General features: G+C 43.7%; 4 protein-coding genes across 9 annotated transcripts; 1 reads left to right on the plus strand and 3 right to left on the minus strand.

Moving 5' to 3' along the window:
• Positions 1-3: 3 nt before the first annotated feature.
• On the minus strand, positions 4-4,640 carry RB195_002229 (uncharacterized protein; the record flags this gene model as incomplete). Of its 2 annotated transcripts, XM_064199390.1 has the most annotated exons (8): positions 4-78; positions 219-263; positions 1,987-2,098; positions 2,153-2,238; positions 3,425-3,496; positions 3,607-3,726; positions 3,913-3,999; positions 4,458-4,640. In XM_064199390.1, the coding sequence occupies 8 exons, from the start codon at positions 4,638-4,640 to the stop codon at positions 4-6; spliced, it is 780 nt and encodes a 259-aa protein (XP_064055270.1). The 2 variants fall into 2 exon arrangements, with proteins under 2 accessions (XP_064055270.1, XP_064055271.1); XM_064199389.1 differs by lacking the exons at positions 4-78; positions 219-263 and having other exon boundaries at positions 1,975-2,098; positions 3,425-3,505.
• A 2,434-nt stretch (positions 4,641-7,074) lies between these two features.
• Positions 7,075-12,490, minus strand: RB195_002230 (uncharacterized protein; the record flags this gene model as incomplete). Of its 4 annotated transcripts, XM_064199394.1 has the most annotated exons (7): positions 7,075-7,181; positions 7,931-8,011; positions 8,431-8,502; positions 9,186-9,278; positions 9,358-9,399; positions 10,813-10,971; positions 12,430-12,490. In XM_064199394.1, the coding sequence occupies 7 exons, from the start codon at positions 12,488-12,490 to the stop codon at positions 7,075-7,077; spliced, it is 615 nt and encodes a 204-aa protein (XP_064055273.1). The 4 variants fall into 4 exon arrangements, with proteins under 4 accessions (XP_064055273.1, XP_064055272.1, XP_064055274.1 ...); XM_064199393.1 differs by lacking the exon at positions 8,431-8,502; XM_064199391.1 differs by lacking the exons at positions 8,431-8,502; positions 10,813-10,971; positions 12,430-12,490 and having other exon boundaries at positions 9,358-9,430.
• Positions 12,491-18,014: 5,524 nt separating this feature from the next.
• On the plus strand, positions 18,015-22,473 carry RB195_002231 (uncharacterized protein; the record flags this gene model as incomplete). Of its 2 annotated transcripts, none has more annotated exons than XM_064199396.1 (4): positions 18,015-18,114; positions 18,929-20,074; positions 20,152-21,924; positions 21,977-22,473. In XM_064199396.1, the coding sequence occupies 4 exons, from the start codon at positions 18,015-18,017 to the stop codon at positions 22,471-22,473; spliced, it is 3,516 nt and encodes a 1,171-aa protein (XP_064055276.1). The 2 variants fall into 2 exon arrangements, with proteins under 2 accessions (XP_064055276.1, XP_064055277.1); XM_064199395.1 differs by having other exon boundaries at positions 18,093-18,114.
• A 4,379-nt stretch (positions 22,474-26,852) lies between these two features.
• RB195_002232 (uncharacterized protein) lies at positions 26,853-27,215 on the minus strand (the record flags this gene model as incomplete). The annotated part of the gene is made up of 1 exon (XM_064199397.1): positions 26,853-27,215. The coding sequence occupies one exon, from the start codon at positions 27,213-27,215 to the stop codon at positions 26,853-26,855; it is 363 nt and encodes a 120-aa protein (XP_064055278.1).
• Positions 27,216-27,218: the final 3 nt, after the last annotated feature.

Consider the following 27,218-nt stretch of genomic DNA (forward strand, 5'->3'; position numbering starts at 1 on the left):
CAGTTACAGGACCAGTGTTCGATTAGAAATCATACAGGTACAACTTTCTACGAGCACTGATTGACGATGGCAGCCAAGCTAGAATACATTCCGCAGAAATAAGATAAAAATAAGGGGTCTTCTCAATTGTAAGACATTCATTGAAGTAGTGAATAGACGAAAACGCGATAAATCCAAAATCCCTTATAAATACCATTTACGCAAGGAAACGAACTTACTAAGAAATCAAGAATTAGGTAATTGCTGCGTAACGCCGCCCGCTTCTAAAGAAACACTGGACTGAAAGCATAAGAATTCATTCGAATTCATACGACCTGAGATTTTTGAAATCACAGTAAATGAAAATTTTTCGAAGTGCCACAATCTCATCTCGGTAGCCTAGATAGTCTTCAGCTTCAATTCAACCAAACTAAATAACAAACAACAACAATAAATGACACAACTGACAAATTATTCACAGTAGTAATATCATTAGATGATTTGACGTGGCCATATCGTCGATTTGATCACTGATCAGGACCACAGCCTTTTTCTCTTAGTTTCCACTGCCTTACATTTTCACTGAGGAAAAGATCAAAAGAAAAATTAGGGTGGAATTCAAATGTCGCTTGCGTTTAAAGTCCTTGCTGAAATAAAATCAAATGTTTGGAGTTCTTCAATCAATTTGAGCAAAAACTTCTTCAGTGAAATGGAATACCGAGTTTTTACTCAGTACATACGCAAATTAGAAGCAAAAACACCACTCATAGCTAAATTATACACTACACAACGCCACCAAAAGACATGACGTCAAGAAATCAGAGGAATTTCGAGAGCTGGCGCCGTCCACACGGCCTGAGTGCGTTTGCGTACAATGTACGAACAGCACGGAACTGTAGTAGAGCCAAAACGACATGAAGCACGGTGCAGTTGCGTAAGCGGTTGCCGCCGAAGCGGTGCGGAGAAACGCAGCGGCTAGGATCGAGTGAGGTCCTTGCTGCCACCATTCACTGCTGCAGTTCGCGATGGTCCCACCGCGATTTCAATCAATTCTATTGCTATCCCCATTGCGCCGCTTCGAGCGCAACCACTTACGCGAACGCACCGTGCTTCATATCATTCTGACTCTGCCATACAGTTGAAAGACATCACCCCACGAATCGGGGTGGTACGGGTTTCAGGTGGGCTATGCCTATACGGGTCGTAAATTATGGGGAGGGGGTGATTTCATCCATTCCTTCCTAATTGCCGTAAAAAATGGCCTGAAAGGTGCGGTGCGTGCGCAAGGCTGGCGCGCTCGAATAGAACTCTTCGTAGGAAACAGCGCCCCGAAACGCTCGAAGCCGCATCTTCCGGGCCGTTTTCTTTAGGAAGAAATGAGGAAGAGGAAGGCCATTGGGAGGAAATGAGCGGGATCCCATCGTTTCTACAATCTTCGGTCCAGTGTAGTCTTTGACCATCGGATAGCTAGATCAATCGCGGGCCTAAGACCTAAGAATTAGTCTTAGAGGACCTATGACACGTAAGTTAAAGTTACTAAGAGAAAAAGTAAGGTAGAACGTCCAGAAATAAAGGCGCCGCTGAGTGCCCAGGCTACATTTCTCCTGTTTGCGGAGATATTGATATCCATTCGACTCTAAGAAATGGATATTGATAATCACCTCGAAATAATCGAAGCAAGAAAGTGACGTCTATCCGCAGCCTAAGGCTACGCTGATACACGTGAAATTAACAAATCTATTGTTGTGTCCGATATCTTTGATTATTTAATTTAATCACGCATAGGAAGGAAGCCGCGTTCGTATACGTCCCTGTCGGTTACTCCATGTGCTTGCTCGAGAGGATTCAGAACAGAGAGGCACGTGAGTTGTTGGTGAACCACTGCCTCGGCGCCAACAAAATGTCGGCGGTTGCACATACTCTTTAAGTATTTAAGTATACAGCATCGTGCACAGAGATGAATGTCGGTTATTTATTCTTTCGAAGTTTGTTAGATCAGAATCTGACGAGATTAGGCATGGTCCATGTCAGATATTTCTGCCAACAGTAGCCGTCGCTAATGCTCAGCAGAAACATGTTGAGCGTGTCTTTGGTGCGAGACACCTGCCTCAGCCAGTAGCTGAAACGAACGGAAATAATTCTAGAGCACGGCCGACTGAGTCTGATCACCTACTATCTGTCATTTAGTATTCTTAGCCATGTGTTCCGAAACTGCACCATTTCCTGATACGTTTTTGGTTTCCAATAAACAATGTTAAGCTGAAATCGTCTCCAGATAAGGAAGTGAAAATTAAGGAAATATTTTGTCAAAAGTGATTGAAGTACGAAGCAAATGACGAACTCACCTGACATGTAATTAAATGGGATTCTTCGAAGTTTCCTTTAGAAAAAAATAATGGAAGAAATTTGTTGGAATCCTTTGTGTTGATGACAATCGACGATGCACGGAATCTTCGTATGAAGAAACTCATCAGTGATACCAAGGATACGTTCCTGTACTCAGACGGAGCTGAATTATAGATAATTGATTTACTGCGATGGTTAAGTTAGTAAGTTGTACATACAGACCGACCGGAACGTTTTGCGTGGGGGTGCGAAGCCGCGCAAGAATTTGCACAAAACCGCACGGTTTCAAGCCGCAACCAGGTGGTTCCGTTTGAGAACCTGCGATAGACTTAGCGGTGTGATTGGTGCGGGACGCTCACCTGCTGCAAGCGCAGTGCAGAGGTGAGTGCGGGTCCCATGTGTCACTTTGAGTGCGGCTTCTTATGCAATTGCACCGGGGTTTAGGTCGTTTTGACCTGACTATAAAGTTAAAGTTAAAGTTTCTGGCGTTAATCAATCCGCTCGGGATGCGCCCTCACGTTCGCTTCAATTCAGAATCGTTTGAGGTTCACGAAAGTGTAACTGGCCCATACAATGACTTGCGGTGGCTATCCGAGGTGTCAAGTTAGTGTTTTTATCCTCCCAGACAAGTCTGGTACCAATTTATCGACCCCGGAGGGATGAAAGGCTTGGTGAACGGATTCCAACTTCCGATCGATCGTGCAGGAAGCGGAACTTCTAACCGCTACACTACATCCGCCCTGACCTGACTATACCGCCGCTAAAACACCTACTATGGAAGCTCGTCAGAAGCGTACACACGACAACAAGACGCAGCGCGGCGGTCGTTTTTTGACCGACTTCTGCGTTTACGTGACTGAGAAATTAAAGAGAATAAACATCTGAAAACTTGCCTATATCTTCGAAAAGGTCCTCTTTCAGTTCACCACCTGGTTGTATTCTAAAAGGATATGTCGTAATGCCTAGTGATGGATTGGTAGGAACACCATAGTGTGCCTCACTGCTCGAGTGGATTCTACAATCGTTGTATTTCCCCTGAAACAAAAAAAAAAACGTCAGGAGCAAAGTAGTAACCACTTTAAATTTTGCAGGAACATACTTTCATTTCGACTGGAATGGTCAAGTCACCGTCATCTGTCACAAAAATAATGTCACAGTGATGTTCAGGATCCTGAAATACCTAAATACTTCATGACGGTTATCCAAAAAAGTCCTTAATAACTTCGATAACCAGGCGCTGTAAGAAAACCAGCACATTCAAGGGTTTATCACTAAACTCACATTTATATTGTTGCTTAAAAATTTTACTTCATGTCCATCCTTGCCATAGTATGTGTCTATTCTCTGCGATAATTTCCCATATGAGCAAATATTCACTATGTTTGGAATCGCCTCCCACATCTGAATGCATTGCTTCTAGTTTTTATCATATTCTCCGTTTTTTTTTTCTGGAATCGGAACCCAACCCCAACATTGGCCAAGGATCTCTGTGCGAGAAGAAGAAACATTGTGTTATTAATAACGGAGTACGGTTGAAAAGTTGTGAAGATGAGTTGCAACGTGATGGGTGAAAATTCTGGAACATACCCTGTAGAAAAACCTCTCATTGTCTAATCCATCTAGCCATTTCGATTTGAGAAACATGCATTTTCTTGAGGTGTAGATGAAAAACTCCTAGAAAAAAAAAAGAAATTAATTACTGAAATAAAATGCCGGATAGGAAATGAAAATGCTAGAACTATTGCTTCCTTACATGCTTTCTTTTTTATTTTCTTTCTTTATTTGGGAAAATATATCAAGCCGAAACAACTGCAGCTGAGGAACAAACAACACTTCACAGCAAACCCCCATTTGAAGATTAGATAGTCGTTATGGTACAGCAGAGTCAACAATGCATTAAGCACTGTGCAGTTGCGTAAGCGATAGCACTCGATGCGGTGCGCTGGAGCGTAGCCGTTAGGACCGAGTGAGGACCCTGCTACAACCGTTCATTGCTGCAGTTTGCGATGGTCCCACCTCGGCTCCAACCGCTATCTCTACCGCGCCACTGCGAGCGCAGCCGCCTCCGCAACTGCATTGTGCTTCGTGTCGTTTTCACCCGACTATAATTCTGCTTGAGTCCTAAAACTCACGTCATGATTAGCGATCCTGTAGGTGTGTAAACAACAAACAAGAACCACCACAATGAGTAGAACTAGTCCTTTGTTAAGTCGTCTGTTCAACCATCTAATCGCTGTCGTGGATATGAGGCTTGTCAGCAGTCGATCAATGGCATATGCTGGAATCAAACTACGTTCATGTTTTACTTGGTACATGAAGCGTTAATAGTAGTATTTTAAAGTATATACTTATCGTGGTCACTCAATTTATAGCCAACTGCTAACAGTCAGATCAAAATGACCTGAAGCTTAGTGAGGTTGCGCAAGCGGCTGCGCTCGAAGAGGCGCGGTGGAGCCAACTGTTGCGAGCGAGGCAAGACCCTCGCTTGCTGCAATCGGATTGTAAAAGTAAATAAGGGTCCCACTTCGATCGCACTCACTAGCACCGCATCACTTCGAGGATTCAAGTCGTTCTGATCCCATTGTAATACGGTTATTCCACTCATTATGAACAGTGCAAAAAATCGTTTGAAGTAATCAAATCTAGTACACAAATCACGTTGATAATTTCAAAATGTGAAGCAAAACGAGCACATGAAGACCAATTTTCTCATGTGTTTTTGCCTTATTTTCACATGACAAGATTTGAGAGTGTTCGGAAAAAAGTGGAGAAATCACCTACTTTTTAAAAGTTTGTAGAAAAAGAAACAATAGTGATAGAACTCACGCAGGAAATCGTTCATATCCTTTAAAAATATCACATTAGATGTTCACATGAAATTGATCTTGGCCGCATATGAAAGTGAATGATCCGATCAAATGCATATTCACGTCGTGTAGATATTCATCTTCAGAGGCGAATGTTTGTCGGATCTGGATGGGAAATCGAGTTAGGGAATAGGAAATGACGACACTCACTCTTTTTTTTTCTTGAAATCAAGAGTTTTCCGGCGTTTCAGGATGTAAACAAATTCGTATTTCAAACATATCATAACATGCACATATCACTCGATATACCTAGAATGTTTGGAGGTTTAAGAAATAGGAGGTTTTTCTCATTCCTCATTTCTTGAATGGTCTATGGTTGAGATTCTTGAGAACAGAACTGAGAAGATATTAGAAAATCGACGTTCATTTCTTGCTTCTTCGAACATTTAACGATCTCTCAATGCCTTTTTCAGTATGTATAGTTTAAAGGCATCACCTCACGATTCGGAGGTGGTACGGATTTCAGGTGAAGCATTCGTATACGGCGTCGTAGATTATGGAGATGTGGGTGATTCCGTCCATTTCTTGCTAATTGGCGTAAAAAAACGGCCCGGAAGATGCGGCCTCTGCACACGGTTGGCGCGCTACAATCAAACTCGTTGTAGAAAATAGGGCGCCGGGAACACTCGAAGCCGTATCTTCCTGGCTGTTTTTTACGGCAATTAGTAAGAAATGGACGGAATCACCCCTCTCCTTAATCTACGATCCCGTATGCGAATACTCCACCTGAAATCCGTACCACCTCAGATTCGTGAAGTGATGCCTTTAAAAAAGACGGTCGCAGAAAGTTGTCAACGTCGCACTTCATTGAGCTCAATCTGTCGGTATCGCACATTTGTTAATATATGGGTTCATGTTTTGGCAATATCTCTTTCTAGCTACTCAAAGGAGAACCTGCGACCACACGCCGGGCATTTATAGCGCAGTGCGCAGTAGCGCAGCTGTCGTCCGCCTATTTAGGGGTTCGAATCCCGCCGTTGGAACTGGCTGTGATGAAACCACTAGAGTCTCAGAATCTCATGATTGATAAACAGCAAGCTCAAATTTGCTGAGTCGGTCCACTTCTTTGTTGAAATAAGCTCCTCACAATAAGGATCCGCACCTTTTCGATATTAGCGGCTCAGAAAAAATTGAAGTTTTGGAAATGTTGTTCATGAATGAGTTATCCAGTAACAAGTGGCGAATAAATCTGCCACCAATTCACATTTAGGTGATAGATTTTCCGAATGTTAGTCATTTACCATTCTGCTGATATTTTCGTAATCAACAGATGTCTCGAACTTCCGTTCTCTCCTTAAAGGCATCACCCCACGAATCTGAGGTGGTACCGATTTCAGGTGGAGTATTCGTATACAGGATGGGAGACTACGGAGAGAGAGGTGATTCCGTCCATTTCTTGCTAATTGCCGTAAAAAACGGCCCGGAAGATACAGCTTCATTCGTTTTGGCGCACCATTTTGTACAAGAGGTTCGATTGGAGCGCGCCAGTCTTGTGCGGCGCCGCATCTTCCGGGCCGTTTTTTACGGCAATTAGAAAGAAATGGACGGAATCACCTCCCTCTCCGTAGTCTCCCATCTCGTATACGAATACTCCACTTGAAATCTGCACCACCTCAGATTCGTGGGGTGATGCCTTTAACTGGGAAATGTTGTGAGAATTCCTCAATAAGAAGTTCATTTGTTTAAGTTAGCGATTTTACTCTCTTTTTCTTCGCTGAGAATTCCTCATACATTACAAAAATATCTCTCCGTGCGACTAATATCGACGTGTTTCAAGTAGTCTTCGTATTTGAAGTATTTATTTGAGGGCACCATAACATGGAATAAATTACTATTTTCAGCTGCATTATGTAAAAGAAGGTGGTTTCTCATATATGTGAAGTTATTCCATTGGATAGCACTTGTATTCGCCGACGACACAAACGTGATAGTCCGGACATTGATCGTTGACACACGGACCAATTGGATCGGCGTCGGCACGCACTTTGGCTGCAACGAGTTTAGCTACAATGAATCCAACAATATTATTTATTGCGTCTAGTTCGAAGGCTCCTCTTTCTTCCACAAATCGAGGACCACAGGCCAAGATTTAATGGAGCAGTGATTTTTCCCCTGGCTTGGGAATGCGATGCTTTTCGCTACAATTCAAATTTTTGCATTTTTTTCCACATAATCAATAAATACTTCCTCAATACCCTCTAATCAATGACTGAAATTTCTATTGTCGCAGTTTCGTTGGCTTTTTTCTCATGAGATAATCGAAATCTTTAGTAAATCTCTTTCTAGTACGACTACAAATACAGTTAGGTCAAAACGACGACGTGAAGCAGGGACAGCTGCGCAAGGCTGCGTTCCAACAGCGGTGCGGTGGAGAAAGCGGCTGGAATCGAGGTGGGACCGTCGGTAGCGAGGATCCTTACACGATTCCAACCGCTACGCTCTACGAGCGCAGTCGGTTACGTAATCGTCTGTGTTTCACGTCGTTTTTGCACAGCTATAACAGTACTCATACAAATTGGATGCACATACACGAATAACTTTATCCGAGATCAAAATTATGAAATAGACAAACCACTGCTTTTCATCTGATCATGTACATAGATGCCAACATTGGTTTGAAAAAGTTATAAAGAAGCCAACCTATCAGTCGACACGTATGGAACGTTCCCATAGTTTTAGGACTTTGCAGCTACACGCAAAAATATCTCATTCTAACAAAAGCAAAAATTTAAACTCACGTTTAGGTCGTATACAGGTGTTATCATTGCACTGATATGTCTTTGGGCACAAACTGTTCACGCATGGTCCAAGTGTCTCGACTAAACAACGTTTTTACTTGACAGTTATGCTCACAACCAAAATACTCTCTATATGGAAATCTTTGGACAATAATTTGGATATCTGCATGCCTCAAGCGTGGTCACAACCACGATGTTGTGGTGTGAAATCTGAGAGCCCTGGTTCAATCCTACCTAAGAACTAATTGTTTACACACTAGCAAACAGCTGATAATTATTCGCAATTACACGCAAAAAACGTTGCTGAGGAAAGAGGTCGTTGAACTCAGTCTTCGAGAAAGTTCCCTTTGTGCAGGACTCAGCGAACACGACTCCGACGCAGGAAAGTGGATTGCTGTTTTTTCCTCCTTTGGCCTACGCCATCATTATAGCTTCCCTACTAGGGGAACTGTATAGAAATCACAAAAATGTAACTATTAGGTTGTGACATTTGCAGCTACCTTGATGTTTTGGATTTATTCGAGCACTTTCGAGGAGACGCAGATCTTTTTTTTTTTCTGTCACGCTGATTCCTGTATAAATTAGTTGACGATTTTACAGCTTGTCTTCTATTTTAAGGTAATATTCACTAGAAATATATACTTGTATAATATATAGTATACTACGAACTTCTTTGATTTTTCTATATCACGTTTGTGATGTTGATATGGAAAAGCCTAGTCGTTTCTTAAGCGTAACTCAGGTGATATTGAATAATCAAGCAAATGTCTTGTTGGAAATCTGTGCTCCGACAGTTACCTCTTGATCTCTCAAGCATTTACCAGGTATCATAGGTGAAATCTTCTCCAGAATTTCGGTTCTGCCGATCTTCGGACTACCACTGCAACACATTCTAAGCAGAATCTAACTGCTGTCTTATCTTTACACTATCGATAGGCGGAAACGGATGCGAGGGTCAAACTGACTGTGGCCGAGTGGACAAAAATTCCTATCAAGACTGTATATGACGAAAACTACCGCTGGAATCGGCGTACACGCAGTAATTATCATAGTTAAATTTGTCACCATCAAATTGGCTGTTGCTGACAATTTTAGTGATTCCAAATTTGGAAAAATGCGAGAAGGATGCATAGGAGAAAATTTTTGCAATGCCTTATTCACCTTCACTTTCAAATTTTGTTTCGGTGTTCATCCTCACTAATTTCCAGGATTGCACTTTCTCAAACCAGAGATTTCATAAGGTTAAAGAACTCACTTTCACTCTCATTGGGGACACATTCTGCATCAGAGCACAGGAATCCTCGTGGGCAACGATTCAGGATGCAAGGTCCCACAGCCTTGGGTGAAGCTTCAAAAATCAGTGGTATTTAACGGGTGGCGAAAAACAAACACTAGCTGCTATTCTTAGAAAATTGACTCTAACTTACAGTGTTTCAAATCAAAAGCTGTTACTACTGTATAGGCAGCAACTGCAAAAAGAGTGATTGAGATGGACCGCATAACGGAAGGTGACTTCGTGAATCTGAAGAAGTGAGATGGAAAGACAGCGTCTGTACGCTGAACTTCGAATGGAAGCGTGGTTGAGCACTCAGCGGTTGTCCTTATGTACACAGCGGTCACTCGGTAGCACTCCGAAAAACACCACAACCACAAAAAGACCACCGGCTGCATAGATATACGCACGACCGGTTCATACGATATGGGTAGCATTCATTGGATTATTTCTCGGCAACAAAGATGTACACTATAACGTCAACAAAAGGAGCTAATTTGGGCTCTACAAATGCGTGAATGTTTGCGCAAACAGGGTTCGGTAGCACCTAATGCACCACATACTTCTTCTCTTCCGTAACCTCTCTCAATGAAACAAAATCGAAAGAGCTTCCAGAGAACTTACTTCCGCTTTTCTTTATTTTCTAGACTTTAACGTTTATGCTCATTTCTTCGTTCATTAACTAAGCAGTTCTTGACTCATGTAGTATCCATAAGAATTGTACTATATACCATTGTACACTGTACGTTTTTGTATGACTACACATGGTATACTAATGGCCTACAAAAAAGGTTAAGCTCACAATCATCGCACATTTACACATCACACAGAAGACTTGCAAAGAAGCCAGCTACTCTCAGCGTTAGCCGTCAAAAAGCGAAACTTGAAGAGTGCTTTGGAAGATCACGATTTATTGCGACAAGTATGTATCATCCGAGGGGCTGCTTAGCTTATGCCGCGACTGCTGCTCTTTTTCTGCTTGATCTATCCAGGTCAGAATTCCAACTATACATTCCTTCACACTGGTCCTGGACGGCTGCCGCGTAAGTGGCTGCGATCGAGATAGGACTCTTACTCATTTCAGCGTTCTGGTCGTGGTAGGCGAGAGCCCCGCTTCGATCGTCGCAGCCTATACCGATGCTACATTTTGCGCTTCAGGTCGTCTTGTCTTACTGTGCTATACATGTAGCAAAGTGAAAACGACATGATACCCGGTGCGGTTGCGTAAGCGGCTGCACGGTGGAGAGAGAGTTTGGAATGGGACCGTTGCGAACTACAACGAGAAATGACGCCAGTAAGGTCCCACTAAATCCCTACTGCTACGCTCTGCAGCACCGCTTCGAGCCCATCCGCGTACGCAACTCCACTGTGCTGATGTCGTTTTGGCCCTGCTATACTTCTCTCACTTTCCCCAATTGAACAAGCATCACATCCTTACGGACAAGTGAGTGCGTCGCCGTGTATACGCATCTCCCTGGGTTTTTGCACATCCACAAACTATCCGCCTGTGATTTATCTCACAATACACAAGTATCATCCATAACGTGCACATTCAATCATTATTAATCCATGGCCACTCGGATTCCAAATTGTTTCTTCTTCTACGCACGATATCCGCTTTCTACGACTTTGGCCTCCACTGATGGCGGTGGCTGAACGACGACTGCAGCGGGTTGTTCGGGTGCAGGAGCCTGGATGGCACCAGTACCAACACCACCAGAAGGCACTACCATTTCATCTCCATAGGCATTGCTGCCGCGTCTTATAACTGAAGAATAAATTCATCTTTAAATGTGATTCAAAAAACGAGTTCTTGAAAACTCTACACGAGGATATGGCAAATGAACACGCATTTGGTAATACTTGATATTCGCGTCCGTGCGACAACAATGAATTTTGCTTTTATAACGTCCTGCGAACAATTGGCCTTGTTGACCACCTTTCATTGCGAACCCACGTGTTGATTGACTCGGAAAGGCGCAAATTAATTAACCAACTAGATCAAGCACCGATCAAGTATAGATCAAGTTCCGGCTTTCTTCCAATCGCGCTCGAAACGCCAGGCTTAACTTCTGCTGCTTTAAAACTTTGTAAAGCTGCAAGAATAACTCAAAAAGATATTCGTAAACGTTCCAGTAATTAGTGAGCTGAATAAGTGTGCGGATGCATTACACTTAGTGACAACTACACATTCTTTCACGCTGGCGCTGGAGATGTCTAAAAAACTTGCAAAATTAGTCTTGAGAGTGGCCGTACGCTGCTATTTGTTGAAGCTTTCAATCGACAAGAAGAGCAGATTTCATGTTTGGACTTCGCTTAAAAGCCACATTTTCTTGACAACAAAACTATCTGATTCAATCAAGTCGAAGCCATAAAATCAAAAGAATCGTTTGAATATCAATTTTTTCAGACTAAAAAGAAGATTGCGAACACATCCATAGAATGGAGTAACAAGGATTAATATTATGCTGAATTATCAAGGATTAATATTATGCTGAATTTTTCAAAAATGATCGCTTTCAAATGGACTATCGAATTGTTCATAACCGTATTCTTTCAACTTTGCCACTCAAGGTTATCTGCACTTACCAACCACAGCACAGCTGAAGTGCTGAAAAAGTGCTGCTGCTCAACCCCTTGAAATTTTCAGACTCATGCAAAACCCTCATGAAAAAGCTTACAGTTGAACGAATCAGCTACAAAGCAGTGCGATAAATTTCAGATCCGCATTTCAGAGTTGACGGAGGATTTACCTGTGAATTCACTAACGGATAACGCAAGAGGTCAAATAGTGCTCGATATGTGTTGATCATGGCGAAAACACCAAAGAAACGAACAGCCTAGGCTGGAGAGATGGGAACTGTACGTCAAATGTTCTCAACACTAGATAACCATCCGATCTTGATCGCTCCGAGCTTCCAAACAACAATGAGTCCACAACAAAAGTTCACACGATTGAAAAACTTCCTACACTGATTACTGATATAGTTGTAATCCATTGCAGGTTTACTGTGCCACATAGTTCTGTACTGAAACCACGGTCTCGCTCTGGTGAGGAGAGTCACCGTGAAGGGTTCTTCGTTCTTGACAACTACCATGAAACACAGGGGAGATAAGTAACACTAACACTACACTAACAGCCACAACCTCTGCAGAGCTCACCACTTACATATACAACACCACAGTAAGTAAACATCGAAACCAGGAGATAAAAACAAAAGCTTACCAAGATGTCGGGCCTCAAAGACACTTAGGAGTAAGAGCAACCCCACAATGCGAACGAACATGAGCGCCAGAGAGTGAGTGATTGGAGTGTTCCGCAGTGACATCAACTTTTATATGCGATCCCATACATGAAAAAGTAGGAAAACCAAAAAGTGGCGTGACGATCTTACCATAATACAAGCGCTTTTATTTGCGTTTGAGACGGGCACATTTCCTCACGAGTAACGAGGCTGGCAATCTGAGCAACGACGACAAGACATTCGTCATTGCGATTTTGATAGATGAGTGCGCAAGAATAGATTTCGTGAACGAATTTTGTACAAACCTGCTAGGAAAGCGCTAGTAACATCGCAAAAAGCGGTCTCGCCAAGATGTAATAGATTACTCGTACCTTTACGAGGTATCGGTTTTGTGATCGGTTCCATAACGTCCACGAGAAATCGGGTTTCGTACTTTCATGTTGTTTTCGTCAGGCCAAAGTTGGAACCGATGCAACTCGTAAAATTCCTGAATTTCTGTTTTCTCTTATGACGTCCGCAGATGCCGCAGACACACTTTTGAATCTATAATGAACTTTTTCCTGATTACTTATGAATTTCTTCACTTCAAAACTGTAGTCTCAAACAAGGTGGGTCAGAATCGACAGTTCACTGGAAGCGACATCAGTCAAGAAAAGCTAGACTACTAAGGAAAAAGGTAAGAAGTGTACTGTAAAATGATGCTGCGCCAATTTCAATATGATAGCTTTCCAACCGGCAAACTGCGATGCATCGTAATCAGTAGTATGCATCAGTAAAAATATTGTGCGTCTCCTGTATCTGCTTTTACTACGTAGTTTCAGAGTTAAAAGTAAATTGGTAGTATGACATCTAATTTCGCTCATCTGAAGCTTAAAAAGAAAGAACGGGAATCGAGAGGTGTCGATGCGCTCAAAAAAGCAATGCTCTCCATAAAAAAGAAATAAAGCCTCCGACAACAATCAAAATGCATCTAAGTTTATATACATACTTATATATACATATACATATATATATATATATGTATATATATATATATATATATATATATATATATATATATATATATATATATATATATATATATATATACATATACATATATATATATAAAAACTGGGATTTCAGTCTTGGATAAACAACCCCACCTTGCGCATTCTAATCACCAATTTATTCTATTTCCTTATCTTGCTTTTATTCCTCGCGCTTGATTACACACGACACAAACCAGTTGGAAGGAACGGGAATTGAGAGGTTAGTGCGCGAAAATCGGGATTCTTACTAGGGGGTTTGAATGAACAAAACATAGCTACTTTAATCCTTACATATCTAGGTTGGGCAGATTTAAGCAGGGAGAGGCTCAAATTTTGCAAGAGCATACCACTTCCTATTCTTGGAAAAGAAAACACCATAAGCGATTGTCAAGATGCGAGCATGTAGCAGATGGATCAAATATACCCGAATTCCTGCGTACCACAAAGATTTACGCGTATTCTTCAATCTATAAGCAACTTGGAACACCACCACCTCTCCTTTCACGTTATCACCAAGTCATCGAGGAGTAGGCGAGCGAGCAAATGAAGTGATTTATGGGTAGCTTGTGAGAAATGCGTCGGAATGATTTGTGGCTTTTGTCAGCCGAAGGAGTGCGAGACTACAAGCAAATTTCGTAATGAACATCGGCTTTAAAACACAACTCTTCAAACCTAGGCTTTAAAACACGTAAAAGCATGAGGGCATTTGGGCATTAACAAGTTCTGAGACTGTAGTTGCATTCTGAGACCTCATGGCGTCGTTTCGTCATATTTGGGCCGCATTTGCAAGTGCATCGTTGCGGACGAAAAGTCTAGTAGACGAAGTGGACCACAAGTGTACTAATAGACTGAGTTAGGATAAAAGGATAAAGTTTCTGGCGTTAATCAATCCGCTTAGGATGCGCCCCACGTTCACTTCTATTCAGAATCGTTCGGGGTTTACGAACGAGTAACTGGCCTATGCAATGATTTCCGGGACGAGCCGATCTGTCAAGTCAGTGTTTTTATCCTCCCAGACAAGTCCGGTACCAATTTCTCGACCCCCAAGGGATGAAGGGTTGGGGAGCACTAGGACGGATCCGTACCTCCGATCGATCCTGCAGTAAGCGAAACCTCTAACCGCTACACTAGATCCGCCCCAGATTGACTTAGAGAGGTAAGAAAAAGTGTCTGGCATTCACCTTTCCAAGAAACCTACAGCACCGTATCCTTGTTATTAACAACAAGGGATCAAGATATCCCTTACAACTTCTTTGTTCACCTCCACAAATGTATTTTTGGGACGAAATCTCTAGGAATCTTCTATGGTTCACATGAAGAAAAAATCACTTCTCACTGGAAGAATTCGTAATGTTTTGCGAAATTTTACATCTGTAGCATACAGTCAGTAGCAGAACCAAAAACGTTTAGATTTAAATACAAAGCAATCGAACGCTAGCTGTGTGTTATAGCCTTCTTTATGAAACAGTGCTTCTTTGTCATCGCTTCCTGAAGAAAAGATAGTGGGAATTCCTTATAAGTTTTGATTCTCTCCAACGATAACTTCTGAGGTGAAAGTTACTGCGACTCTCTCTCCGTGCTGCTGTTCGTTAGCGCGAAGCGACAGACACTACCAAACGCCAGCTGATCTGAGTGCAGCTGCTCGGGGATCGTCCCAGTATAATTGGAACGTCGGCGGAGACTGTAGCAGCAGCAAGACGCACTGTAATTCTCCCAGCCCACTGACTAGAGATATGGGATAAATTTGTTGAGAGGACGCCACTTCACATTCCACACCTACTCCCATTGCCATATCTTTCCTATGAAACAGCAAAAACTTGTTTTGATCTTGCGATGAAACTCGGACCTGTTGTAGTCATAAGACAACTCCAAACGACACACAAAGGATCGCCGAAAGCCGGGTGACCGTACGCATCTGAATACGAGTAGGTTAAGAATAAACAGAATGGATATGTTACACATTGACACATGGATACGTCTAACATATCCATTCCTGACGTATTCGTCTGACAAACCCTCTCTCTAATAAACTGACAAAACTCGCACTTTCACACGTAGCAAATGAAAAGTTAAAAAATTCAAAACTGAGAAGTCGTAATTGTTTTTCCTCTTAATTCTTGCAGAATCACGAGAGTGGCAAGAAGAGAAGGCGACCAACTTATGCAATCAGCAGTTCGCAGCAACTCTTTCTTTAAATTAATTCCTGACCTAAAGTTACAAAAAAACTAATCTAAAATGGATACAACAGAGCATATATAAATATAAACATATATAATAAATATGTCTGGCACAGGAGCAAGAAACATGATTGTTTCGAACTGATGATATTCTTCCTTTGTCAATAATATGTTATAAATAAATATGTAAATATGTTTAATATGTTCTATAGAACGTACTACGTCCTGAACACGCAATCAAACAGAGAAAATAACGTTTTATGAATACTAACGCCAAGTGATTAGAAGTCGACGCTCTTTAAACATGTTTCCTATTTGCCTCCAAGAAGCAAGTATTGCTAACTGTGGGAGAGTAGGTGCATGGATTCGTCAAAAGAATCGTTGGTCCAGAAGAATCTGATAAGCACGGCGCTCTGAGCTATATTCATCAAAATATGTGGAGAAAGACATCTACCGCAAAGCTTCAATTTATTGTTAGGAAAAGGAAACTTGGATGGTAACTTTAAAACAACCAAGAAACATTAAATGCAAGTACCCTAGATTACCTAATGTGCTCAACTCAGCTAAGCACACGAAATGGCATATACTAGAGTGTGGACTTGTAGATCGATCTAGCATCTTTCAGACAGATATTCCTCTTCCTTTATACGTCTAAACTTGAAATTGTATGTCAGAGAAGAGGTGAGTGCATTCACATAATGCAAGAAAGTTTTTGTATGAAGTGGCGAGGATGAGACTACTCGCAAATTAGCACGAACACGTGCGCAACAACAATTAATGGTAAAAACAATTTAAAAAAAGTACACACAGTGAGAGCCCTGATAAAAATAATTAAAATTAGTAATAATTCGCAATTAACGCAAGAAATATCCTCGTATTACATAAAGACTAGAAGGATTCTGTGGGGGGAAAAATATACGCAGTACACATTTGAGACCAAAAATATTGTGAAAAAGTAAGATAAAATGTATTTGGGGAAGGCGTAGAACTCAGCCGCGATCCTATTTCTGGAAGTGATCAACTAAATCAGTTATGGGTCCAAAACCAGAGCATTAGTTTCAAAGGATCTATGACATGTAAGCTAAGCCCAGTAAGAGAAGAAACGAATATAGAGGTTCCAGAAATAAGAGCGCGGTTGAGTGCTCCTCTTCCCAACTACACTTTACCCGAAAAGTATACCCATGGAGAACGCGCCAAAATTGGCACTTCACATAAGGAATAGTCAAGGAAAAAGAGAAATCGAAATTTGGACAGTTTTATAAGGTACAAAACAAAGCATCCGTGTTCGCTAGCGTATTAATATGCCACAGCACCATGCATGACAGATCATGGACCTGAAAACACGAAAGTGGTCGTGAAAGATCAGATGGATAGAAAAACCACTGCTTGTCAATTCATGCAGGAATGGGCAAGGTGTTCATTGTTACCTAGCGACTAGATTGCAATCTGCAAAAGAAAAGAAAAAGAAAACAGAAAAACCCAGAAAATAAACGTAGAAAGAAGCTTGGAATAAGTTCGTTCTTTTAGGCAAACCTCGTTTCGTACTTTTCTCCCATTGGATTCCTGGGTGGCTGCACAACTTGAGGATAAGACGGCCATAACGGCGATCATAGACAGACGCAAAGATGCAATCAATCATCGAAGTTAGAGATCCTCTACAAAGCTGTGCGTTTTGGAGCGACACCAACTAAACCAGTAATCAGTTTGCTTTAGTATTATGTTAGGCGCGCTCGATATACCAGTTTCTCAAGAAACCAACAGTTAGTCGTAGATGCATATAAAAGCAGAATATACTAAGAATGTCACGGCTCACGGACCCATCGCGATTCGCGCACCGTCATGCGATTTTTAAGATGGGCGATCCTGGCTCTTTGCATACATCTAGTGCAATCACGACATTGTAAGTTACTTTATTGCACAGATCCTTTGTTTTGTATGCTCTTTTAGAAAGAGTACATTATTCTCAAATGATAAGTTATGATTGGTTACTTCTACTCCTTCATAGTTGTGTTAGGTATTACATAAGTTGCTACCGTTACCACCAGTGCTCATCCATTTTGTATCCTTGGCAAAGTTTGAGCATTGTGCTGCCTATTACGTTTATGTTGTTATGCTTTATGAATATTACATAATGTAACTATATTGTTGCTATATGACTAATACAAAGTACATTTCAACATTCGAAAATTTCGTGAACTGTTAACGTGCTACGTTCGGAACAAAATCACTGAAACGTGAAAAGAACAAAACAGAGAGAAGTCTCGCAAACATGCTGTCTTTAAAAAAGAAACACTTGGACCGCATAGAACATTGTAACACCCACAGTACAAAAAAAAATGCCGCAGGCAAAATGCCACCATGGGAGCAATACGGTTAAAGGCATCACCCCACGAATCTGAGGTGGTGCAGATTTCAGTTGGAGTATTCGTATACGGGATGGGAGACTACGGAGAGGGAGGTGATTCCGTCCATTTTTTGCTAATTGCCGTAAAAAACGGCCCGAAAGATGCGGCGCCGCACAAGACTGACGCGCTCCAATCGAACCTCTTGTACAAAATGGTGCGCCAAATCGAATGAAGCCGTATCTTCCGGGCCGTTTTTTACGATAATTAGGAAGAAATGGACGGAATCACCCTCTTCTCCGTAGTCTCCCATCCTGTATACGAATACTCCACCTGAAATCTGCACCACCTCAGATTCGTGGGGTGATGCCTTTAAAGGCAGCATACCACGAATCTGAGGTGGTGCGGATTTCAGGTGGAGTATTTCTACACGGGATAGTACATTATGGAGAGGGGTGTGATTCCGTCCATTTCTTCCTAATTGCCGTAAAAAACGGCCCGGAAGATGCGGCGCCGCACAGGACTGGCGCACTACAATCAAACTCCTTGTGGAAAATAGTGCGCCGGGACGCTCGAAGCCGTATCTTCCGGGCCGTTTTCTACGGCAGTTAGGAAGAAATGGACGGAATCACTCTTCTCTCAATAATCTACGATCCCGTATACGAATACTCCACCGGAAATCCGTACCACTCCAGATTCGTGGGGTGATGCCTTTAAGTGTGGACAAGCAACTATACATGTATCATTCTTTTTCTCATTTCACCTGGGTTTCCGAACATTCCTTTGCTTCAAATAATGATGCGTAGGATGTAGCTTTATCAGCGACTAAGGGATAAATGTGATATCATGCATGATTCTAGTCAATTTTCAGTCAAACAAACATTTCCTAACTCATTCGTTCTGCTTCATCTAATCAGCTCAATATTCCAGTGTACAAACGCCAGGCTGATGCGGTCACCGTCGAAATCGGTGACTCAACGACACCAATGGCGGAGACTACAGCCGCAGAAGGCGAGACAACTGCTGCTGCCGGAGAGACCACAGCTGCAGCAGGGGAAACCACCGCTGCGGCTGAAGAAACCACAGCTGCAGCAGGCGAAACCACTGCTGCGGCTGAAGAAACCACAGCTGCAGCAGGAGAAACCACCGCTGCGGCTGAAGAAACCACAGCTGCAGCAGGGGAAACCACCGCTGCGGCTGAAGAAACCACAGCTGCAGCAGGGGAAACCACTGCTGTTGCTGAAGAAACTACAGCTGCGGCTGGGGAAACAACGGCTGCTGCTGGAGAAACCACTGCTGCCGCCGAAGAAACCACAGTTGCAGCAGAGGAAACCACAGCTGCGGGTGAGGAGACTACAGCTGCCGGAGAAGAAACAACTGAAGCAGGAGCTGAAACTACTGCTGCTGGTGAAGAAACAACTGCTGAAGCTGAAGTTACAACTGCGGCTGGTGAAGAAACTACTGCGAAACCGTACGTTGACGAACCAGTAGTTCCCAACGGTAACTACGTGGACGAGCCATACGTACCAAAGTATGGAAAGGTTACGGGATATGGAGCAGGAGAGCAGAAGACTAATAAGGTCTCTCAAAACGGATATTCCGGAAATATTAAAGTAGAGCCGTCCGGATATCGGCGAAGGCGAGCTAACGAATACGGCGACGAAAACGTAACGCCTGCTCCCGTTGATGAGAATTACGGACCTGCGCAAGAAGAAACACTCGAACCTGTAAATCAGGGATATGGGAACAATGATGCACCAAATGTAGAACCAGCCGGGTACAGGAAGAAGAGAGCAAACGAATACGGAGATGAGAATGTAACTCCTGCTCCAGGTGGTGATTCGTATGCACCAGCTCCAGAAGAAACCCCTGCACCAGTCGACACAGGATACCCCGCCAGTGAAGCCCCTCCCGTAGAGCCAGGCGGTTACAGGAAGAAGAGAGCAAACGAATACGGAGATGAGAATGTAACTCCTGCTCCAGGTGGTGATTCTTATGCACCAGCTCCAGAAGAAACCCCTGCACCAGTTGACACAGGATACCCCGCTAGTGAAGCCCCTCCTGTAGAACCAGGGGGTTACAGGAAGAAGAGAGCAAACGAATACGGAGATGAGAATGTAACCTGCGGTGGTGATTCTATGCACCAGCTCCAGAAGAAACCCCTGCACCAGTTGACACGGGATACCCCGCCAGTGAAGCCCCTCCCGTAGAGCCAGGCGGTTACAGGAAGAAGAGAGCAAACGAATACGGAGATGAGAATGTAACTCCTGCTCCAGGTGGTGATTCTTATGCACCAGCTCCAGAAGAAACCCCTGCACCAGTTGACACAGGATACCCCGCTAGTGAAGCCCCTCCTGTAGAACCAGGGGGTTACAGGAAGAAGAGAGCAAACGAATACGGAGATGAGAATGTAACTCCTGCTCCAGGTGGTGATTCTTATGCACCAGCTCCAGAAGAAACCCCTGCACCAGTTGACACGGGATACCCCGCCAGTGAAGCCCCTCCCGTAGAGCCAGGCGGTTACAGGAAGAAGAGAGCAAACGAATACGGAGATGAGAATGTAACTCCTGCTCCAGGTGGTGATTCTTATGCACCAGCTCCAGAAGAAACCCCTGCACCAGTTGACACAGGATACCCCGCTAGTGAAGCCCCTCCTGTAGAACCAGGGGGTTACAGGAAGAAGAGAGCAAACGAATACGGAGATGAGAATGTAACTCCTGCTCCAGGTGGTGATTCTTATGCACCAGCTCCAGAAGAAACCCCTGCACCAGTCGACACAGGATACCCCGCTAGTGAAGCCCCTCCTGTAGAACCAGGGGGTTACAGGAAGAAGAGAGCAAACGAATACGGAGATGAGAATGTAACTCCTGCTCCAGGTGGTGATTCTTATGCACCAGCTCCAGAAGAAACCCCTGCACCAGTCGACACAGGATACCCCGCCAGTGAAGCCCCTCCCGTAGAGCCAGGCGGTTACAGGAAGAAGAGAGCAAACGAATACGGAGATGAGAATGTAACTCCTGCTCCAGGTGGTGATTCTTATGCACCAGCTCCAGAAGAAACCCCTGCACCAGTTGACACAGGATACCCCGCTAGTGAAGCCCCTCCTGTAGAACCAGGGGGTTACAGGAAGAAGAGAGCAAACGAATACGGAGATGAGAATGTAACTCCTGCTCCAGGTGGTGATTCTTATGCACCAGCTCCAGAAGAAACCCCTGCACCAGTTGACACAGGATACCCCGCTAGTGAAGCCCCTCCCGTAGAACCAGGGGGTTACAGGAAGAAGAGAGCAAACGAATACGGAGATGAGAATGTAACTCCTGCTCCAGGTGGTGATTCTTATGCACCAGCTCCAGAAGAAACCCCTGCACCAGTTGACACAGGATACCCCGCCAGTGAAGCCCCTCCCGTAGAGCCAGGCGGTTACAGGAAGAAGAGAGCAAACGAATACGGAGATGAGAATGTAACTCCTGCTCCAGGTGGTGATTCGTATGCACCAGCTCCAGAAGAAACCCCTGCACCAGTTGACACGGGATACCCCGCCAGTGAAGCCCCTCCTGTAGAACCAGGGGGTTACAGGAAGAAGAGAGCAAACGAATACGGAGATGAGAATGTAACTCCTGCTCCAGGTGGTGATTCGTATGCACCAGCTCCAGAAGAAACCCCTGCACCAGTTGACACGGGATATCCTGCCAGTGAAGCCCCTCCCGTAGAGCCAGGCGGTTACAGGAAGAAGAGAGCAAACGAATACGGAGATGAGAATGTAACTCCTGCTCCAGGTGGTGATTCGTATGCACCAGCTCCAGAAGAAACCCCTGCACCAGTTGACACGGGATACCCCGCCAGTGAAGCCCCTCCCGTAGAGCCAGGCGGTTACAGGAAGAAGAGAGCAAACGAATACGGAGATGAGAATGTAACTCCTGCTCCAGGTGGTGATTCTTATGCACCAGCTCCAGAAGAAACCCGCACCAGTTGACACAGGATACCCCGCCAGTGAAGCCCCTCCCGTAGAGCCAGGCGGTTACAGGAAGAAGAGAGCAAACGAATACGGAGATGAGAATGTAACTCCTGCTCCAGGTGGTGATTCGTATGCACCAGCTCCAGAAGAAACCCCTGCACCAGTCGACACAGGATACCCCGCCAGTGAAGCCCCTCCAGTAGAGCCAGGCGGTTACAGGAAGAAGAGAGCAAACGAATACGGAGATGAGAAAGTGACTCCTGCTCCAGGTGGTGATTCGTATGCACCAGCTCCAGAAGAAACCCCTGCACCAGTTGACACGGGATATCCTGCCAGTGAAGCCCCTCCCGTAGAGCCAGGCGGTTACAGGAAGAAGAGAGCAAACGAATACGGAGATGAGAATGTAACTCCTGCTCCAGGTGGTGATTCGTATGCACCAGCTCCAGAAGAAACCCCTGCACCAGTTGACACGGGATATCCTGCCAGTGAAGCCCCTCCTGTGGAACCAGGGGGTTATTAATTTCTCCAACTTTTACGTTAGAAATAGTAACTTATTTGAAATAAAGTTTCCTCACGTATTGAATAACGCATTGTAAGTTCTGGTGGCAAAATGAGCCAGTTTCCTTCAGACAACTTTTGAGTTGGTTACACAATGGGATTAGTAGCACCTATCTATTGCCATCAAAGGCGCTGTTGTAACTACACAAAATCAAAGGATATCGTGTCCGAAGTTTTAGAACGCGATTTTCTAGCACAGAATATTGTTTACTCCTACGTTGCAAGGTTAAAAGAATGAAACTTAAAGCCGTTTTTTTCCACAAACATAAAGTATTGGTACGCTAAAAATGCCGAGCTTATTGCTGGGATAAGGAAGAAACTTGCTTCTTAAAGGCTGCATACCACGAAACTGAGGTGGTGCGGATTTCAGGCGGAGTATAAGGGTTCGTAGATTATGGAGACGGGGGTAGTTCCGCTCATTTCCCCCTGCATCACTGCAAACAGCTGTCGCCTCCAGAATGCTGTTTTGTACGACGTTATCTATTGCAACGCTCCACCCCTTGCGCCACTTTCGCCCTGCGATTCGTCAATTAATTCGAATTGCCTCGATAGGCAGGCGCGCTGCAATAGAAAGCATCATACAAAACAGCATTGCAGTGAATCAGGGAAAGATGAGCGGAACCACCCTGATCTCCATAATCTACGACCCCGGATATACGGATACTCCACCTAAAATCGGTACCACCCCAGATTCGTGGTATGTTGCTTTTAAGCACGCGTTAAAGAAGAGACGTAGACTACAAAATCTGTCAAACATCTCGTCTTGTAGGACAATTTACAGTTTAGAGACAGCGTCAATAGTCCAATAATTGTCTGCTCACTCGTAGGTACTTTTCTTAGATGCTTCGTAGGACGTTTCAAGGGCCGTTTCAAGGTTTTTCCGGATGATTAGGAGAAATGAAAATGAGTTTAGTCGTGTTTTTACTCGTGAACTACAACCCTAACACCGTCTATTCGTGAAGAGATCGTTACACCCACAGTTAGGTGGTACGCTACCTTTAAATTGTCTGACGCGCTGGACGTATTCGTTGATAATCGTGTCGCATGAGAAAAGGCTGTCTGAGAAGGTTTCTTGCCTTTTAAGCCTTTAAACAGTATTGCTTGATTGGGGAACGGTCAAGAGGTATCCGTATTATGTGCCGCCGCGTATCCAGGAGGCTGATGAGCGTCGTTAATTGCACCGCGCGTCTCCTGATACCGTCATAATCGCTACAGTAGCCTGATTGCTCCTCTTGTGCTACGTCTTCAAGACGCCCCGTCCACGCCACCCTCCCCTCCCATTTCGCCGCGTCTACCGCTCTTACGACGACTTTTTTTTCGCCGCACCTACAGCTCTTATGATGCGCTTTTAAAATCGAATGGAAAGGAAAGTACCTGGTATTAGATGTTGTTCGAAGGTCTACATAAAGTGTGCTTGTAAGCTAACATAAAGGAAGGAAATAATGAAATAGGTTTGTATAAGTGATATGCCATTTAGAAATGCGAGTGAAAATGAAATTATCCTGTTTCGGCTTGTTAGGTGGAAAACATTCGTCTCTGGGAATGCAAGTGATGTTTCAAAAAAAGTCCCACTGATCGGTGTTATGCTATCTTCTTTACTTTTTTCTTCGCTTTCTAAGGATTTCTTTTTGCTTATCTAGCTGGGTAAAAGTGGCATCCAACGATTAACCAGGCGCGAATAATGCTTCGCAGACATACACTGTACCTAAAGGTATATCTCGAAGATACAAAGGTCTCTCTTCACCACTAATACACCTAACCTGTCATATTGATTTTATGCAGAGAATAGATAGAAATAGAGCGATAAAACGCTGTTGAAGGAAGCTTGAAGAACCACACAAAGTTCTGTTATATAAAACTGTATAAAACATACAAGCGAGTATTGAAATATTTGACATGCGCTCTATATAAACATTACATCAAAGTGAAATTTTGAAAGGTAAAATTTAGAAAGACGTTTAAGGAATGTATACATTAATACAAGGTAAAAAGCGCATAAATTTACTGTTATTATAGCTGCTGCAGTTGAAGTTGAACAGGAATTCGGCATCGTTACACACACATTCTTATGAACTGCCAATTTAGAACACTAAGAGCATGAAATGTATTAAATTATGAGATATATGGAAATATATGCATGTTATTTCTTTCCCTGGAGCATCTTTTTGAGATAATTTTTACTTATGTAAAGTTACATTGGATAGAAGGATCTACTTCTTCTCTTTTAGTCCCAATATTATGCGCTTAGTTTACTATATCCTTACATCAGAATTCGCTGCGACAATTCGTTTTTCGCTCCCCTCTCTTCAAAATTCGCACTATCCACCGCTTCGTCGCGGCGTTGATCAGAGAGCAATAGAGGGGGGGGGTGTAGGTGATCTCAGGCGGTCGTCTAGCTGGTGGAGCGGCAGCCGTAATTACGCGGAGGAGCGCGGTGCTGGAGGGAGGACAGAAGCGGTCAGCCGGTTTTCACGGGTACCTCTTGTCCCGCACCCGGTTGATCTAGTAATTCCATTAGTTAGCATAATTACTTCTATTCTCCAATCGTGATTTTTCTGTAATACTTTTAAAAATGTCATGAAGTTCATGAAAGCTTTTAGGTTATGAAATTCCTCAAGATATTTCATAACCCAAAAGAGACTTCGCGGCGATCTCCTTACAGTGCTCGTAGAGGAAATCTTTGCTACTGAAATGATCGTGCCACTTCTAGAGGGCATCGTAGAAATTATCGTCCCATGCGTCTTTCAGTTTTTGAAAGGAGCAAATTTCAACCTTCAATTGAAACCAGGTCCCTTCGAGTTTTGAGTTGCGTTTACACTCCTGTGACCAGATCCACGGTGTTCGCAGTGGTTGACCGTCTCGCGAGTGTAGCCTAGGTTCATCCGGTTGTGTTGCACCTTTGCATATCGGTACAAACAACATGTAAAGGTACTACACAACAACACCTTCCAATAACACATACTTCAAAGTAAAGGCATTGAGATAAGCAGAGCAGCAATCACCCCTAGCTCCCACGAAAACAAGCCGTGTTCATCCTGAATATCTTCAGCGAGTCAGTTCTTGCTGTTAAGATGCGGCCTACTTTGTGTTTGTGACGAACGATGCACTTTCATCGACCTAGACTTCTGTGTTAGGTCGTCCAATTTGCGTTACGTTAATTTGTAATAATCAACAAGTACACAACAAAATTACTGGGTTCATTGGACGATGGTCTTTTCATCGACGTCTAACGTTCGCCCCATTTCTTTAACGAGTTCGAGATCGTAAGCGAAAAGGTAGCTGGCCAGGAAGATCTTCTTGCGATCGCTATACAGTGTTTCGAAAAAAAAAACTTTCCTTTAGGTATCCGAACCTGTATAGAATTACAGGTCGACCGCACTGGCGTTAGTACCATGAACACGGGAATAATTTTACGAGAATTCCTTCCCAATCACTCGCAGCTTGAAGATCGAATACTAGGGCTGCTCCATATCAACAACTCAAAAGGTGCTTGGTATAGAAAGGGATGCAAACAAAGACTATCTCAGCATCAGTTGTCCCGTCCCACCTACACCTCTAGTAACCCAGAGGATAGTCGCACGTCAGATTTTTATGATCTTCTCGGCTAGGTGGTTCCACTCCTTACTGGAGCAAAACACTTTCAACAAGCCCTATGGAAAGAAAAGTTGGCGTCCTCCGACCCCATCTTGTACAACAATGGTCCATTCTTCAGAATATTGCAGGATTCCGACGTGTGATTCCGAGGAACTTCCTTTCACATTCTAAGGACTTCAATTTGGCAATCTTTGCAGACACTAGTGAGACATGTCAACATGTGCGTACCTCTCCAATACCAATAAGTCCACATTCGTAATGGCAAAATGTAAACACTCTTCCATAAAACCTAGGATAGTCATTCCGAAATTGGTCATGAACGCTTTAACAGTGAGGATGCACCTCACATCCTCGACTATGAAATTCTGTCGGGACCGAGTGCTGTACGATTTCTTACAGTCATAAAAGCATGTCGTATTTCGGACTGTACGGGAGAACGTCTGGAATGACATTTCCGTCTTTCCTCAGATGGTGAGAAGGCAAGTGGACATTGCTCTCGAAGAGATCAGGGTAGAAATCGTCTCTGTGGTCGGGACACCAGCCATTGTTGTTTTACGATTGGCAATGTCTCGGCGGGCGTAGTGTTTTTTTCCGCCCCTGCAACTTCAACCAACACTTCTACTTCTTCTCCTTCCTAGCGCTTGTCCCGCGTTGTTGCAGGGTCCGCCTTTCTGCTTCTTTTCCATTCGGTTCTATCCATTGCAGCCGTACACAAACGCGCATCTATCATACCGAGCTTCACACGGTCTAACCAGCGAATCTTTGGCCTCCCACTGAAACGTCGAGCTTTAGAGCGGTTTTGGCAACAGAATCTTCCTCTCGCCGCAAGACGTGACCAAACCATCTCAGTCGCGCCTCCTTCATCTTCTCAGTTATCGGGACGACGCCGAAGATGGAGCGTTCAGTGTCGTTGGATACTTTCTCTTTTAACGTTACACCTGTCGTCCACCTCAACATCCGCATCTCCATAGCGTGCAGCACCCTTTCCAAGGCTTTCGTCGTCGGCCAGCACTCGCATCCGCAAAGGGCAACAGGACGCACAACCGTCCTGTAGATCTTCGACTTCAGTCGAACATGGACTTTCTTGTCGCACAGTAGGCCTGTTGCCATTTT

The sequence above is a fragment of the Necator americanus genome, chromosome IV (assembly GCF_031761385.1).
Source record: "Necator americanus strain Aroian chromosome IV, whole genome shotgun sequence".
NCBI classification, from domain to species: Eukaryota; Metazoa; Nematoda; class Chromadorea; order Rhabditida; family Ancylostomatidae; genus Necator; species Necator americanus.